The sequence below is a fragment of the Morone saxatilis genome, unplaced genomic scaffold (assembly GCF_004916995.1).
Source record: "Morone saxatilis isolate NCDOM2014 unplaced genomic scaffold, NCSU_SB_2.0 Contig3, whole genome shotgun sequence".
NCBI lineage: Eukaryota > Metazoa > Chordata > Actinopteri > Moronidae > Morone > Morone saxatilis.
The window spans coordinates 12,047,113-12,064,510 of NW_023339873.1; the positions used below are offsets into that span (position 1 = coordinate 12,047,113).

General features: G+C 41.3%; 1 protein-coding gene across 2 annotated transcripts in view; it reads right to left on the minus strand.

Moving 5' to 3' along the window:
- The window catches only part of LOC118337523 (kinase D-interacting substrate of 220 kDa B-like), a 43,423-nt gene that overhangs the window by 20,494 nt on the left and 5,531 nt on the right, over window positions 1-17,398 (minus strand). For both annotated transcript variants that reach the window (XM_035674605.1, XM_035674604.1), the window contains exons 4-23: window positions 16,647-16,745; window positions 14,659-14,757; window positions 14,232-14,330; window positions 13,968-14,066; window positions 12,806-13,003; window positions 12,580-12,678; window positions 12,157-12,255; window positions 11,747-11,845; window positions 11,459-11,636; window positions 11,135-11,299; window positions 10,745-10,924; window positions 10,316-10,481; window positions 9,957-10,108; window positions 9,341-9,441; window positions 9,050-9,235; window positions 8,717-8,857; window positions 7,457-7,694; window positions 7,200-7,291; window positions 4,272-4,416; window positions 3,566-3,728 (exon numbers count right to left, since the gene is read on the minus strand). In XM_035674605.1, coding sequence (XP_035530498.1) covers window positions 3,566-3,728; window positions 4,272-4,416; window positions 7,200-7,291; window positions 7,457-7,694; window positions 8,717-8,857; window positions 9,050-9,235; window positions 9,341-9,441; window positions 9,957-10,108; window positions 10,316-10,481; window positions 10,745-10,924; window positions 11,135-11,299; window positions 11,459-11,636; window positions 11,747-11,845; window positions 12,157-12,255; window positions 12,580-12,678; window positions 12,806-13,003; window positions 13,968-14,066; window positions 14,232-14,330; window positions 14,659-14,757; window positions 16,647-16,745 — 2,798 coding nt within the window. The remainder of the gene's footprint in view (window positions 1-3,565; window positions 3,729-4,271; window positions 4,417-7,199; window positions 7,292-7,456; window positions 7,695-8,716; window positions 8,858-9,049; window positions 9,236-9,340; window positions 9,442-9,956; window positions 10,109-10,315; window positions 10,482-10,744; window positions 10,925-11,134; window positions 11,300-11,458; window positions 11,637-11,746; window positions 11,846-12,156; window positions 12,256-12,579; window positions 12,679-12,805; window positions 13,004-13,967; window positions 14,067-14,231; window positions 14,331-14,658; window positions 14,758-16,646; window positions 16,746-17,398) is intronic.

The following is a 17,398-nucleotide window of genomic DNA, read 5'->3' on the forward strand; positions in this document are numbered from 1 at the left end:
TCTGGCATTGTCTCTACATAATAAGGCAAATTTATGCAGTAAAGTGCTACGAGATGCAATCAAATCCTCATCTTCCTTTAATAATGACATTTTGGAAGACTACCAACCATTTTATAAAAGCTAAAAAGCTATTGACCCAAATACAGAAAAACAATAAAAAAAGGTGAGCACATTTCCAAAAACATAGCAAAAGTCATAACAACAGCCATATGTCCAACATGAGTGTCCTTGAGCAACATCCAGAACATGTTCTTGCTCAGTCACTTGAAATCCCTCTATTGAAGAGCTTCCACTAAATGGCTAAATGTAATGTAATGACTCTAAACAACATCAAGGAAATGAAAAATACAAAAGCCCATTAACAGTCTTTGGAAATGGCAGGGCTGCTTTAAAGCAATAACCATGAAGCAGGAGAGAGCTAGGTTAGCTGCCGTCATTAAGTCTCTAATGGCAGCTAAAACAAGGAACAACTGACTCCTTAGAAGAGACGATACTGAGTAGGAAGAAATGACAAAGCTGAAAATGATAGTCACAAGGCTGCAGGCTCCAAATTCAATTTGCTAGTGATAAAAAAAAAAAAAAACAGCATTCGAAGCAAGGATTTAAGTTTGTTAATTTGACGGCTACAAATACGAGGGTTGGTCCAAAACACTTCCTGTTTTGTTTGCTGTTCCGTTTCTGTCAATGTGCTGTGGAGGACACGATGCTGGCTCACTGCTCGAGGTGTAATGTGTAGTTTTCCCTGCAGGACTAGTGAGACAAACATTTTAGCTGTGTGTGTGTGTGTGTGTGTGTGTGTGTGTCTAAGCTTGGTTGCTCTGGGCCAATATCTCCTCCAGACAGTGCCATCTTTGTTACACAGTTCTTCCCCCTGCTACCTTGCATTAGTCTGGGCCGCCCCCTGTCTTACCGTTAATGATAGAAATCGCTGAGGTTATTAACCGATTACACATTCTCCATCAGATTAGGAAGGCTGTACTGGCCCACTCCCGCTACGGGAATTAGCGCCACGCATTTCTCTTCACGCCGTGTCCTACAATGACACTTCACAGCCCTTCATGGACGCTTGTTATTGCCAGGCAAAGTTGCTAAAAACAGCTTTTAGCCGTTTTGAAAGCGCGTGTGTTTGTGTGAGATATGAGGGATGGTGGGCGTGTGTCTATTTTTTCTCTCTTTTCTAGGAGTTCAGGTGCATGCCACAGAGAGTAGCTGTCACCTTCATCACTGAGAGGCACTCTGTGTTACTTATGCAACATTTCCCTGTGGTTTCGTAGTGTATGGGTTAATTAGTTTTAATTTAGAAGGCTAGGTAGGGCAAAAAAGTCTAAACTGAGACCATCTCTTGACACTGAGGCAAATTAAAAAGGACCTCAAGCTAGGATCAAACCTGCATTTTATTTTTACCCATTCAATGATTTATTTAGAGCGTTAATCTAGACTATGATTTACAAAATCTAATAAATATAACATGTCTGATGCTTGCATGTAGTGTTGCCCACAGAGCTGGAGCAAGCCTTACAAAGAGGAGAGGAGAGGAAGCGCATGCTGCCTTGTGACTGAGATGCAGGGCGACAGTTGACCTATAAGGGGCTGACTCACCCCCACGTTCACTTCACCACTAATATATTCACTTAGTAACGCTCAGGGGATATGCAGTTCCGCTGTGTAAAAATGGTTGAGCACAACGATTTCTACCCATGTATGCACGCTAAAACGCAAACAAAGCACACGCATGAGGTCTGAACCACGTTGGTCTTCTGGTAACAGAATAGATGCTAACTATAAAACACAGGAAATGGTCCACTGGTCAAATTTAAGCTGCTAAATAACATGTGATATGTGAGAGTGTGTGAACATGTGCTGTGAATGTCGTATTCATATACACCGCTGAAGAAGTAAAGAGTGGCTATCCATTTCTCAAGCAGACAGTCGGGATAAAGGGGGCCTGAGGTTCTGAGAGGCCAGTCAAGTGTCCATCTGTCGCAAAGAGAAAAAGACAGAATATCTCATCCAGAGCAAAAAAGGGACCTAAAGAGCCTGAGCTCATACAAAAGAGGAAGAAAAGAGCAGAGACAGAAAAAGATACACAGACAGAGGCCTGAGCCTTATCAGCAGAAGATTAGTGCAAGAGATAAGGCCTCTAGGCAAGGCGTTGTGTTTAGCCTGTTTGAGGCTTCCTGTCATCATCATTAAGGCCGCTTGTCCAACGACCACTGCGGAACAGAGCAGCCATTTGGAAAGACAGCCATTGAAGAGGAAGATAAAGAAAGACAGGACTGTTGGTCAAAAACCAGACGATGGCTATATTAAGTCTAATGAACAGTGTAAGCACAATCCCATGCTGTGGTAAAGGCACTTCAATCCAGGCCTTTCGTTGTAGAAACACATTTCATGGCTGTCCTGGTGTATAATTATATCTGCCAGTTTTATTTTCCACAATAATTATGGTAACAGTATGGACATTTCTTTTTTGGGTGTCCACTATACTTAAACATGATAAAGATATACAACAGAGAAGCGTAGTGACATATTTTTCCACCAATTATAAGACAAAGATCATCATATCCTGTGTAAATCAAATTACAGCCTTCTGACTAAGATGCTTCTCATTTAATACCTCATCTCATACTGCGCACGTCCCATGCAGCACTTGACTGCCATATAAAAAATATAAGGTAGTGCCTATTGTCCTTTAAAAATGAAATAGCAAAACCCATGTCTAATGAGGCAGTGGTTTGCCTTAGAGATGGGGGAGGGAGGGTTGTCTGCTGAATCTAGCTAGCTGACTGGCTGACAGTAACGGTCTGTGACACTTCACTGCCGCAGGAGTCGTAGGCACTAGTGTATTGTGACAGAGTGCAACCTTTAAAGGCCAGCGACTGATGCACAACAGCACCCAAACCCAGCGACTCTGCCTGTGTCAGTCTCCTCCTCTCGTCTGCGGTGAGCACGCCTAAAAGCATCTGTGACCACACACATACAAAGGCATGAGCAGTCATACTGTTTACACACACAGAGAGGTACAAGACTTTTCCTTCACTGTTCGACCAAAGACGTCTGAGCGTCAACTGTCTGTTCTCTGTCCAGTTTTAAGGAAATGTGGCCCTTAATAATTCTGGAGAAGTCCAGGCTATAACACAGTCATCATTTGCCTTGTGCATTATGATCAATTACAAAATCTGTCTGTCAGTTGCCAATTAGTGTGGTACTCACAGTTATTGGCAGTGACTGTGCACTAATGTAGCCCACACAGAAAACAAAATCCTCTACTGCCACCTGCTGGTCAAAGTTACTTATATCAGTGTTTCAAAGAGAGAACATCAAAAAATATGATTCTTTTATTGAATTCGATTCTGTTCTGTTCTTTCAGATCATTTCACGAAGGTCAGGACACAGGAAGGAACTTTGCAGTGTTTTACTTACGATGCTGGGTTCTTAAGCTAAATGTATTTCCATTTTTATCTTGCCTAGCCTCCGTCTGCTAATGTCAGGCTCCATGTTAGTAAGAGAGTGATGGGAATACAATAGAACAAGAAAGAAGGGGTCAGTGTATATGTGTTTGTACCTCTCATAGATGGTCTTGAGAGCGACCTGGTCGGACACTCCGTCAGTTTCTTCCAAAAACAGGATGATCCAAGATGTCCTGTAAGGCCACTCTTCTGTCAGGTTGATCCATGACGCCAACCGGTCCCAGTTGAAAATGATATGATTGGCTCGCAACAGACGACCTGTCAAAAATGGATGGATGGAGGATTAGTGGCCTTCGAAGTCACTGGTCTTGTCTCCAAGATCACCAAGAAATGTTACTGAGATTAGTTCAGACGGGAAGATATTTTTGTTACCTGACCTACTGCCACACGCAGCAAGAATCTGATGTACTGTGCGGTATATTTGATTTGTATAACATATTATGGTTCAGCTATCAAGGCTTGATGTCTCAACTTTCACACAAGAGATGGTCAACATTTAACAGTCTGCTGTCTAGTTTTGACTATTTCTCAAACTTCTGCTTGATTATATCACCCTTGTATAATCTATAATCTGTTCTTAATATATTGATACATTTGTGTCCATTTTTTTAATCCTGACTAGCTGTCATGTCATTATTGCAAATGCAAATAATACTTATTTTTAAATCAAAAGTCTGTTTAGACTGTTCCAAGCAAAATGTTTGGTTAAATGCACCGCCTCCGCAACAAAATGCTGGCCCCTACTGGCGACAAAATGTGATCTGTGGGTGGTGCTAATGGAGAATATAGTTTATTTTTTACCTGTGATAGAAACAATGTTAAGCAGCCTCCTCATGGTCTGTGGGCTGATGTCGCTGAACCAGTCCTCGGTCACCAGCAGCTTCGTCAGGTCGAAGGACATCTGTCTGGTGATGGTCCTCTGCATCTGCCGACGCCGGTATGTGTCCTTAACAGAGCGAGTGTACAGAGGAAAAACAGAAACACGAGTAAGTATAAGATCTGAAATTTGACAGTTTTAAATTACAGTTTTGATTTGTCATGTTTACAGCTGGCAAGATAAATATGACTCCAAGACTTCATTTGTCATTTAAATACAACTTGTATCATCCAATCATGGCATTAAGTGACAGGATGTGATACTGAAAAATCATATCAGAATTTAAAAAAGAATCAGCATTGCATTTTATTTGGAATTCTATGAAACAAATTCTGTCACAGTGTCAATAAAAGCATTATATCAGTGGGAAAAGAAAAGCAGGAACTTTCTTTCAGTGACAGATCTAACACCAAGACAGCCACAGGAGACATTTAACAACCATACACTGTACTGGGAAGTCTTATTAGATCTATCCAAAGATAAACTGAAAGCACCAGTGAAACAAAAGCGTAACATTACTCTTGACCCTTGCAGAGGTTTTGATCTGTGCGCATCATGAGACAATAGAGGTGGCATTTCAGGGTCACCACGTGATCTCAGGCCATTGTGAAACCGTATGCTTGAATAGCCTCATGTTCTCATATTCTTCACTTCCAATGCACCCCATCTATATTTGAATAGACCTCCATGCAACCCAATTATACATTTGTGAGTTATTTTGTTCTCATTCAAAATTTAATTATTGTATTGTAGCATAGCAATTGTACTACAACATTTTAAGTAGCATAGGTAACCCAGCAATGGTTGCAAATTAATCCTATGAATGGCGGGTGAGTGAAATGTTGTCTTTCATGTGGACCCTAATGTTCAGCTTCTTCGCTCATTTCCTGTGTATCGTATATCTTTTCAAGAGAAAAACATACTTGCCTGTGACTGCAAATTAAAATCAAAGAGCCACTGTCCAAAGCTGAACAGTCATGACACACAGGCAAGCTATTGACACAGATCTACCGGAGAACATCTGTGATGATATCAGACAGCTGCCATGGTCATGAGCCAAGGCGAGGCTTTTGGTTGACTTTGAAGTCGTAACGCAGTCTCATGACCTCTTTCTCAGGGAGATGAAACATATGGCCACCACTCCGTCAGAACTGAAAATGTCTATCATACGGACAGCCGCGCGTCGCTGACTTTCTGGTATACAACGGGCCTCATGCAACACGCGATATAAGAACAATTAAATAAACTCTGTTCTTATTTTGTTAGCACTCACTGATTTCTGGGATTCACCAATGTTCTCTTAGGTAAGAGAACGTTTTATAAATGGACTGTCCACAAATTGTTTGTCCAGCGCAAGGAAACATAATTTTTTTTAATTTGAGCAACGTAAAAAGAGATTAGATTATATGTTTTAGAGTAATTATAATGATTGGATTATTACATTTCTAAGCTAAAGAAATGCTACTGCTCCATCTATCGTCCTTTTTGATGGTTGTTTTTGTATTTGCTTACTTCTACTGGTTCCTCTTCTCCTTACTGAGACTGTTCAATCATTCTGTAAAAAATGGTTTACACACTAAATGCTGACTTCCAGGGGATACATTTTTTTTCTTGTAAAGGGGATTCGTTTACTTCCAATAAATGAAAATAAGATTGCAAAGATACGCCTAATGTCATCCACGACTTGAGAAGCTACATGAAAATGGAGAGCCACTAATTCATTTTCCTCTCCTGCCCTCATTTTAATCTCCACTTGTAGAAAGAGGGCCCTCCTGCCAAGAGCTAGCTAGTGACGGAGGGCAAATAAAAAGAGCACGCTGCCTCATAATAAAAGGCCAACACCAATAATTGAGGGTACTAGATAAACCCAGGGTACAAACAAATGTCAAACAAACAAACAAGAGAGGGAGGCGGGAAGGAAGGAGGGGTAGTAGGAAGGTCTCACAGGGGGGGAGGAAGGCATCAGCGACAGCAGCAGAGTCACTTAGCCTCCTGCCAGCAGACCTGGTGCCAGTGTTTTGTCACAGGGACCCACTGCTGCTAGGCCTTGTCATTAGGCTGTGGCAACGCAGCAGGAAGGATAAACAGTCATTACATCAATTACACCAGGACCCTTGGCCGCGCACCGAGCACCTTTCTCTTCTTGTCTCGGTGTGTCTCCTTCTGTCCTCTGGCCTCTGCACTGCCTGCCAACACCACGCCTGTACTGAGCACCCCCCTCTCCCCCCCAAACACACACACTTCAGAGAGGAGGCTGAAAAGGGAGAGCGGTGAGGGTTTCTATGGTAGCATCTCTAACCCTAATCCAATGTTTTCTATTCAAGAGCTAAATGCTTTTTAATTTAGTTTGATAAATGGCAGGACATCAAGTATTCATTTCCAGCATTATGGTATTTCCAGATAACATGAGTGTTGTGGGAATAAGTGCGGTGGGAAAACAAATGTATTTTATATTGTTCTACAAACAATACATCTGTCACCATTTTAATTTTGTATCAAAAGCTCCTCTGCAATCAGTTATTATGGTTAGCTTTTTTGATTTGGTTGTTAGGGTGGGTTAGGGTGGGGTGTCAACCATGTCTATAAGTAGTAAGTACTTGATATATTGGTTTTGGTGTATCTAATTTGGATTTAGTATAATCCTACTCTAGGACTTATTTCTATTACTGCCTTTCTATTATTATTATTATTATTATTATTATTACCACCATTCTTCCACCTACAACTCATATTGCATCCCCAGCCATCTGAGAAGGGGTTTGGTTGGTTTATGTGGAGCTGTAAACCCCAACAAAACATTGTATGTGATATTAGCCTGTAAATAAAATAAACTTGAGTTGAATAGCTGTTACCCTGCGGTTTAGGGCGTTTTTGCTGCCAAACTTGGCCTGGTCTTGGCCCAGGCTGGTCTGAGACATCTTCCTGTCCATGTCTTCATGCCATCCTGTAGAGAGAGAGAGAGGAAGAGACAAAGAGAATGACAGCTGATCAATGCCTTTTAATTAAAAAATTAAGACCAAAATATTAGAGGTCTCTATTGAAGATCTTTGGTAATCCTCCATATATGTCTATACAGTACAATATGTTGTACACTACCACTTGTCCTTACCCTCAACAGGCAATGCCTCTCCATTTGTGGGGGCTACCATACAGAGCTTTTTTGCCGTACTGAGGCCTCTGCTGTTTAGGAATACTGGCAAGTGAACAATGTTCCTCATGTAGTCGTGTCCGTTGATGTTGGAGTCTCTCAGCACACTGTTGAGGTTTTGGTTGATAGCTTTGATGATAATATGGGGGTCGCTGGCAAAGATGGAGATAAAAGGGCCTTTGGAGAAGAGTACCCTCACCTGGAATGAGAAAGGAACCATTAGATAGTATTTAAAGGACTTCTTTCACCACCTTTATTCTTCATTCCATAACATATGTACTATAACTGTATCAGCCTGTTGCCCTGATGTTTGTAATGAAACTGATTTGGTTCAGTCATGTGAAAAACTGTATTTTTTAGCACAGCTGATTCCTCTGCGGAGCGTCTACTACTTTAATGTCAAACTGGATAGTTTACAATCTAATCAGTCAACAACATGACAGCTAGAGGCAGTCAGCTGTAGTACTAAAACTTAATGACCCCAGTGAGAGCTGACTGTCCGCAGCACATGGTGTCGGGGATTTCCACTCTGCTAACTAAAGGACATTGTCCAAGTGTCACAGGACATCGATTTGTGCTACATGCATACATGGTTTGTTAACCCCTGGCCAGCACCCTCAGCTTCGCCCCACAGGATGATGAACCTCTGTCCCCACAGCAGCTGTCAGCACCATCAACTAAGGCACAATCACATGATGTCTGAACCTTTAATGCACCTTATTTGTGAGGGAAAAGTTCGCAAACTGAAGGGAAAAAAAGATCGAATTTGGTCATTTGTGTAACCTGCAAAAAATGGATTTGAGAGTGCCGTGTTTGAATCTCTCTGAACAGAAGATGGTTTCAGAGTGACTGAGACGTGCTTGCAGAGATGAGAAGATTACATTAGCACACAGGAGGTTGCCATCTTCTCTGGGATTACTTCACCAAATAATAACATTTGGCTAAAGGAAATTCTATTACAGCAGCTGGGAAGAAGAATCTAAAGTTGGAGGCGGCTGGGAACAGCACGGTGGCTGCACAGTACTGGAAATGTGTGGGCTCTGTGTACACAGGTGAAAGACCCATTGAAAGTTAAGGCCACATGGCCTCTATAACATGTCTTATGGTTATAAAATGTGCTTGAATGACAGATGTTGAAAAAAATCCTTCATATGATCAGTCAAGAGGAAACCGAGCTCATCATTTATGTGCTCACGCATAGAATCATGTGCAAACACAAACCGTGTCCAGCATCTGCAGCACTTTGTCCTGCTCACAGGCATCCAGTCCGTCGATGATGACCGCCATGCGTGTCTGGTTCTGGGTAAAGCCATCAATGGTTTTGGCCATTTTTGACATTAGCTCCACTTCATGCTTCAGAACCTTGTGTGAGATGGAGGGGGGGGGAGTAAATGGCTTAATATAATTTAATTATCAATGTTTATGTGAGAAAGGAAATTGATTGGATTAGGAACTACAGCTTCATAACTTCATAAGCAAATGGAATGCCCCTTTAGCCATGAAAACAGGATGTTGTCCTTGATTAGGTACAATGACCAAAGTGTATTAGTCTACCTTCATAAATCCTTCACTCTTGAGTTTATGCAAGTTGTTGGCAGCACTGTGCAGTCGTTTCCTCTGGGAGTTGAGGACGGAGTCAGCCACCTGCCACCAGGTCCTACAGTTGAGCAGTAAGGCCAGACCCACCACACTGGCCATGGCTATGAGCACTGCATTTACTGTCAGGTTCTCAGGGTCCACCTAGGATATAAAGGCATTGAAACTGATTATTAAGGCGTTCAGTGACCTAGTGGTTAGAATGCAACCATTTAACCGCAAGGTCTAGAGTTCATTACACTAACCCACCTTAAAAATGGCCAACAGGGCCACGCCAGTGATCAGGCATCCCAGTGTCAAGGCAAACAGCACGAAGGAGGGAACACAGCAGGTCTTCTTCCATTTCCTACCTGGAGTATGAAAGGAAGGTACAGGATAATGTGAGAGAGATGCACAGTAAAAAAAAAAAAAGAAAAGCTATGTTTCTATGGACACTGGAATTACCACAACCTTCCCCTACTCAAATCATTTGAGGAAGGAGGAAGTAAACCAGTTATACCTACAAGAGCTCCATTATGCTTTCAAGAGTCACTCTTATCCAGCATTCTGAATCTAATTTTGCAGTGATGCCAGTAAATCCAAATAATAAGAAACCTGATTAAAGGGACCTGGTTTACTGTGTTCTTAAACAGGAGCGTATTCCACCTCTTTAAATGTTTTAAAAGGTTTTATAGTCTACAAAGACTGCACAGTGCACATCCGTATTTTAATTTGTCTGCCACTGACCAATAATATTGCAAGCTCGTAATTGCAAATGTAAGATTCTTTTTAATCTCAGGCCTGACTGTGACTTTGTTGTGACTTTTTATGCTGACTAAAAGTTTATTACATGATTGACATCTAAAGGCAAAGAATGTGACGTCACCTTGGACCTCATCGTTCTTGAAAACCCTGAAGAGTCTGGTGGCCATGAAGCCAAACTCCCTCTCACAGGCATCTGAGAGCGTGGCAATCATCTCAGCCATGGAGGTCTCCCCTCCAACACTGGACAGACGGTTATAATCCGTGAACAAGAACCTGTGTGACATGTGAGAAGAGAAATTATGCTTTGTGAACACTGCATTGATAGATAATGACAGGTACTAACCCAGCTATTGACTTTTACAACATATATTAAATATAGTGTGGGACTGCAGTTGTGAAGAGTTACATTTTTTTGCCTGGAACCTGGGAAACTGACAGAAATCAGCAGCGACTGAATGTGTGTGTGTGTGTGTCAGTCACCTGACAGGCAGTGCGCGGGTGGTCTGCTCAGGAAGTTCAGGGGGGTTGACAAACATCAGCTTGAGCAGCAGCTCCAGGTAACCGACCTGGCGAGCCAGACGCGTGCTGATGACCCACGCCCAGTTCCAGCTCTCCCTTTCACGTCGACTTCCAAAGTACACCAACACTGGAGACATTAGATTATTATTACAATGATTATAGGTGGCATTTGTTTGGTAACAGCTTTGTATAAATATATGTATATTTAATCCATTTGGAACTCCCTTTGAGGTCCTGAAACTAGAATATAAAAATATGCCATTATTTAAATCAACCACTTCCAAAGCGGCTGTTCTCTCTGAGGAGCAGGACAAATGAAAACAACATTTCTTCACAGTCATCAGTTATCACATTAGTATTGAATTTCTCGCTCCAGATCCGTTTCCTCACCAAAAAAGATGTAGAGCAGGGCAAGGAGGCTGAGGGAGACAGCAATGGCCAGCTTGGGATCAACAGTAAAGCCCAGAACCACGGCCACTGAGCCGCAGAGTAGCAGGGTGAGGAAGACCACCAGCCAAGAGAACTGGAACAACGGCTCTATCTGCTGGCCTGCAAAGGTCTTCATCTCATCTGATGGACAAGAGGAAGGGGGGGGGGGGAAATATATCATATCAGATATTTCAATTAGATGTAAGGGGAGATTAAAATATAAGACACTTTAGAAGTGTTACAGAAGGATTGCAGAAACTGAGAAACAGCACTGTCCAAAAAACATATTTTTGCAATTTGGTACTTTTCATCTTTGTATGAGACCATTTTTAATACTTTGGGCTTACTTACCCTCCAGTTTCTTAAGAAGGAAAGACTTGCCGCTGCCCCACTGAGCATACAGCCCAACACAGATAGGTGGCTGCATGGTGGGCTCGCTTAGGATGTCTGCTAGAGCACTGCTATACAGGTCATAACCCAACATGTCGCCATCTGACTCAGAGGGGGAGAGGTGCTCTGAGAGAGAATGAGACAGAGAAAGAAGTGTAAAGAGAGGAAAAGATAAAGTGCAGAAGAAGATATGAGGAGATAACATAAAGCAGTTTAATCTTTTTCAGCTATGAGCTTGTTTTGTCGCACAATTCTTTCGGAATGAAATGGAGAAGTGGGTCATACTGGCTCCAAATATCTGCGTGAGGATGCTTTTCTGGTGGGTACAGTCGATGTTGTATGGTGTCTCTCCAGCTTTATTGGGGCGGTAAAGCAGGCGGCCATCTTTAGGGTTCCTCAGCAGCAGCTCAGCCAACTTTCTGCTCCGTCCTCGAATGGCGATGTGGAGCGGTGTGTCTCCTTTCTGAGTGATCAAAAACAGAAAAAAAGAAAGATTCAGATCACAAAGCTAAATAATGCTATGCAACTTTCTGTAAAGGCGTGTGTAATGTGCAACTGTGTTTTTAAAAGTACCTTGTCCAGTGCAGACACCTTGGCTCCTTTATCCAGCAACAGTTCCACTATCTCTATGTTCCTCATTTTTGTGGCTTTGATGAGTGGAGTCTCTCCCTCCTAAAACACAAAGATACACTTCATCAATACCAAACTGAAATATATTTTAAAGATTACTTATACACATTGTTATCAATAAACACACAGAATAGTTTTTCAGAAAGAAAGAAAGTATACATTTCCAGAAACAGGCGATCTCTGTTGTTACTGTTACCCTGTTACTATTAATATATGAACTATTCTTATTTGATGTAGTGAATGGAAATATTTTAACTATTCAGAAATTAGTAAGAATAAAGAGATACCATGATACTTCAGAAGAAACAATCAAGAGATGTAAAGGAGTAGAGGGAGTACATGTACTGCCATACCTTAGTGCAGCTCTCTGTGTCAGGGTTACACTGGAGGATGTCTCTCACCATGGTAGCATTGCCTTTCTCCACTGCCCAGTAGAGGGCAGTCTTTCCATCCTGATGTGGAAAAGACAAGGCAAATACTAGCTTGTTTATCTTGAGAAATACCAAATAATAAATAAAATAATAAATATTAAAAGAATATACTGCATAGCTGAGAATGCAGTTTATTATTTTGCATTGTGCAAGGTATGCGTATAATGTGTACCATTACACACAGTCTGTTTATATAGCAATAATACTTGTGTATGTTTGAGTAATTCTAAGCCATGGATTAAAGTTCTTTGTCAAGAAAAAACAGATCTTGGGAACACAAGAAGGCCTCCTGCCTGCTTTAAAACATCAATATGGCAGCAAAGATAGTGGGAGAGGAGCTCCTACCTGGCCCCTGACGTCAATATCAGCATATTTGTTCAGCAGAGCTCGGACTATCTCCACATGACCACCTCTCACCGCTCCAATCAGCATTGTTTCACCACTCTGCAAGAGATGGTGAAAGACAGACAAAGGAAAAAGAGTCAGATACAGGAATTGTATTCAATTGACGTTCTATTTCATATCAAGCTCTCTTTCTACATGTTCAAACAGCAGGCTTGTAATGCCTCACCCTGTCTGGGATATTGACGTATGTGCCGGCATCCAGCAGGTCCTGTACGATCTCGGTGTGTCCCTCCTTGGCAGCAATGGCCAGGGCTGTGTTGCCATCCTTGTCCGTCATGTTGACATTTGGGTTCCTCTTCAGCAGCTCCTTAACAACCTCTGTATATCCACCTTTCACTGCCACAATCAGCGCTGTCATAGAGTTCTGAAAAGACACAGAAAGACAGAATTAAACATTTCAGGGTCCTTCCAACCCTAACATTTCAATATTTTTCAAGATGTTTCTCTCTCTCTGTACTTGACTGGGTATAAAGATTTTGGTTGGTGTATGTCAATTTTAAATAATAACGGCTAAATATTAACAAACAGTTTATTTCAGCAGCTCAAAGAGACGTTAGAGGCCCAATGACAACTTATTATTGACATATTGTTTTGCAAGCACAATAACTCAAATATTTTTTCCAAGCACTGGAGTCTCCTAATTACATATAAATGAATTGCTCCGCAACATTAGCTACTAGGGTTCCATCTGATTATTGATGCTACATATCAAACTATCACGACGTTCAGTTTGTGTCAGCACAGATGCAACATGACTTGAAGGAGCACAGATGCGCTGCGTCATAGACACAATCAATTATTTAATATTGCAGTTCACTAATGCGTTCGTAGCGCTTGGGAGCATTAAATCTTGATTGCGTGAAAAGCACACTGGCAAGAACAGGCAGCTTTGTGTGGCACCCACGATGAACCCAAAGCAAAATTGGACTTGCTCAGCTGTTGTGCTACAGGTTTAGACTACTAAATCAAATACAAACACTGTTCAGGACACAATACAAAATATTGTGTCACGTCAAATAATTGTGGGTGCAAAGCCAGGTAGAAGGCCTTGTAACATCGGTATCTGCACTCAAAAACTAAAATAGATGTATATAAATATAAATAAATACATTATTTTTTTTAAATGTATTTATTTATATTTATACATTATATATTATTTTACAAAAATAAAAAAATAAAAAAATAAAAGAAATTCAAACTTTCAAAGGCTTTCTAAACTTTCTAGACATATGTGAGAACCCTGACAATAAAAGCTGTAATTATAATCTTTTGAATGCTGCTGTTAAATAGTAAACAACCATTCACAGGGAAATCTACAATCTACTTACTGCTCCTTCTTGGTCTACATCAGCTCCGTTGGCCAGAAGGTGCATCACACTTTCATAGTGGCCCTTCCTGGCTGCCCAGATCAAAGGTGTGGTACCATACTGCGAAGAAAAGACAAAAATACGCGAGTGCATGAGAGGATTTAGTCAACAACCCAGGGAATTATGAAGAAAGGCTTTTTGTTTTAAGCTCATACTACTAACTACATTTTCTCTGTGATAAATGAACAACAAGTAAATGACAAACATCTGTCACTATGTAGTTACCTTGTCTGAGCAGTTGACCTTGGCTCCGTGCTGCAGCAGGAGATGGACAATCTCTGCATGGCCTCGACCTGCTGCCCAGATAATGGGGTAGACGCTGTACTGTTGGGGCAGAGGACAGGGGTGAAGTCATGCTGACAGTAACTAATGATCAGTGTCAGGTCTGCGGCCGTACTAACGCTTTAAGATACCGCAGCAGATGATGGTGGAGTCACGGCACTGTGCAGGTGAAGAACAAGGCTGTGGTTGTGTTCACCTTTTTGTTACAGTCACAGTTATGTGTACTGACATTTACTTTTAATGTTTATATCCGTTTCTAACTAGCAAGCTAAAACACTGCATTGCATTTACTTGGAGCAATCAAACTCAATGCTGATATAAAACAACAGATGGTAGTGATGCTATGATGCTGTACGTCCAGTCTCAGTACCTGACCAGTGATGTTGGGGTTAGCTCCTTTTTCCAAGAGCACCTGGGCCACATCTGTACGACCTTTATACGCTGCCCACATGACAGCAGTCCAACCACCCTGAGTAGCATACACACACACAGAACACAGTTGAGTTACATCGAAAATCTTGAGGACAGGAAAGAAGACTACGAAACAGCTCTATATATAGAATATATACTTCGGGGAATAATCTGGACATATAATTCCAGGTATTACGTTATTAAAATAAGCTGTCAGGGTTATAACAGTATTAAATTCAAGCCTTACAGAATAGGTAAAACCAGAGCAGATTTTGTGGTTGGAAAATGTGCTATTTACAGCTGGTGAGACACACTTTCCAGTGAGTGAACAGTATCACACAGTGTGGTTTATTATAATCCCACTGTGAGGACTGGCTGTGATCTGTCCTGTGCGGCTCAGACATGTCCCGCACGGAGATGAGTCACTTTATGTCCTGAGTCACTTCAATAAAGTCACAGAAATCAACTCTAGATGTTTTATCAATAAAATAATGATGGAAATGTGTCACCTGTGAGTGCCAATGTAGATATTTTATACAAAACGTAAACTACATACTGATAGTTAATGCTCTTTAGGATTACATTTGCATGTCTGGCTGCTGGAAATGCATATTGCCTATTGAGCTGGGACATCTACATCATAACTGACAGTGAACATGCTCAGCCCCAGGTAATAAATATGTGTATCTGCATTGTTGCCAATAGTCTGTTCATGAATATACAGAATAGCCTGCAGACAGAGTCTGCCTCTGACAAGTCCAGATCCAGAAGACTAAATCATATCATTGCCCCGTGCAGAGACAACCAGAGATCAGTAAATGGGATTACTACTAGAGAGAGAAGCCATCACACATAAAGTAATTTCATTTTATGTCCATCTCAAGGCTAATGGATCATCCTGTTCAACCAGCACTGGGGTCATCACGTTTTATAGAAAACATTAATGTATGTACAATCAAGACGTCATAACGTTGTTACTGTATAAAGGCAACATATTAAAAGTCTTGTTAAGAGTTTTGTTAATACAATTAATCAATTATATACACAGTGTCTTATGATTCTATGTTGTTTAGCTATTACATTTTCTCCGTATAAGTAAAAACTTTCAAGTCATTTTGGCATTGAGAATACATTATAATCCCTTAATCTTGCTCCACCATACAGCCCAGTTTTGTTTTATTTGAATATTATTAATTTCATATTATTATTTTACAACATTTTTACAACATTAGTTAACATTGCACATAGGAAAGTATATACTTAGAGGTATAGCTAAAAAACATATATATCTGTAGATGTTCAAGTATATGGGCTAATTTACCTTCAGTTCTTAACACTACACTCCAGTATAAGAGTTTAGTTGAGAGCTCAATCGAGCCCTTTGGACGGCTAATCATGAAGGACACAGCTACAGTTCCTACTTAATTTCGAGGAAGGGTCTTAAGCCTTTCAAAATAAAATACTTAAGGGTCACATGTTGTATGATATTTTTGGGTTGACCCTCTAATGGGAGTATTTGATCTTTTCTAATTTAAGGAATAACATTAGGCTTCGATTTCTGCTCCAACAAAATCAGAGAAGAGTTGCAAAGGAAAACACACTTTTTATTTTTTTATTTGTCATTAAAATACCATCCCCTAGGACTCCAAAAGAGGCCATTTCAGCACTTGGTTGAATATCTTTGTCAAATGCTTCTGAAAGTCTGAAATACAGAAACTATAGAAAAGATGTTGTGATTACATGGCAGGTATATTATCCATTAGGACACCAGTACGGCTTCCATCCCAATGTTCTTACCCAATTCACCTTTATTACTTGTTTTACTATTTTATTACCTGACATGACATATTTATTATTGTACAGTATACAGTTTTGAATAATACCATTTCACAATTAAGGTTTTCACATATAAAATAAAACCTTTCCAGTAACTCTCCATATTCTCACCATGTCTCGATGTTCCAGGTTAGCATTGTTCTCCAGCAGTTCCCTCACCACCTCAATGTGGCCCTCCTTCGCTGCCGAGATCAACGCCGTCCAGCAGTCCTGCACACACAGACAACCTGTTACCCTGGGAACTCCCATCAGACTCCAAATCCAGCTGGACAAACGTCTGTCCAAGCTCTGCGTGGGACGCCCCGGGAACTGTCAAAGCACTGTACCTACCAGCTGGTCATACCAGGTGCTCATGGGAACACGGTGTCTCATGGACATACAGGAGTGTCAGAGTGTAAAGTGTGAAAGACAAGAGCGACTACAGCATCTAATGCTTCTCCTTTCTTCTTCTGCGTTAGTGCGAGAGTGAGCACAAGTTCGAGTGTGCAATGTGTAATAGCAGGTTACATGTACGTGAGATGTTAATGAGAGGTGTAGTGTGTGGGTGCATGCGTTTGCCTAAGTGGGAGGGTATATACATGCGTGAGTGTGTGCGTGTGTGAGGGGTGGCTTCTGAAGGCAAAGGGTGTTGGCCAGCAAGTGGATCCTGTCATTTACTCAGAAGAGTGAAGGTAAAAATGTGTAATAAGTTGTCATTATGGCTCATGATGGCTCATAATAGCTGTGGACTAAGCCCGAGTGTGGTGAGTTCAGCAAGATGAAACATCAAGGCCACTAGTTCAGCTACGTCTCCTCTGTCAAGTGGATGATGCGGTTAAGATGACCGCATTGTTTTTCACCTGTGCCTGGATTCCAGTGCGAGC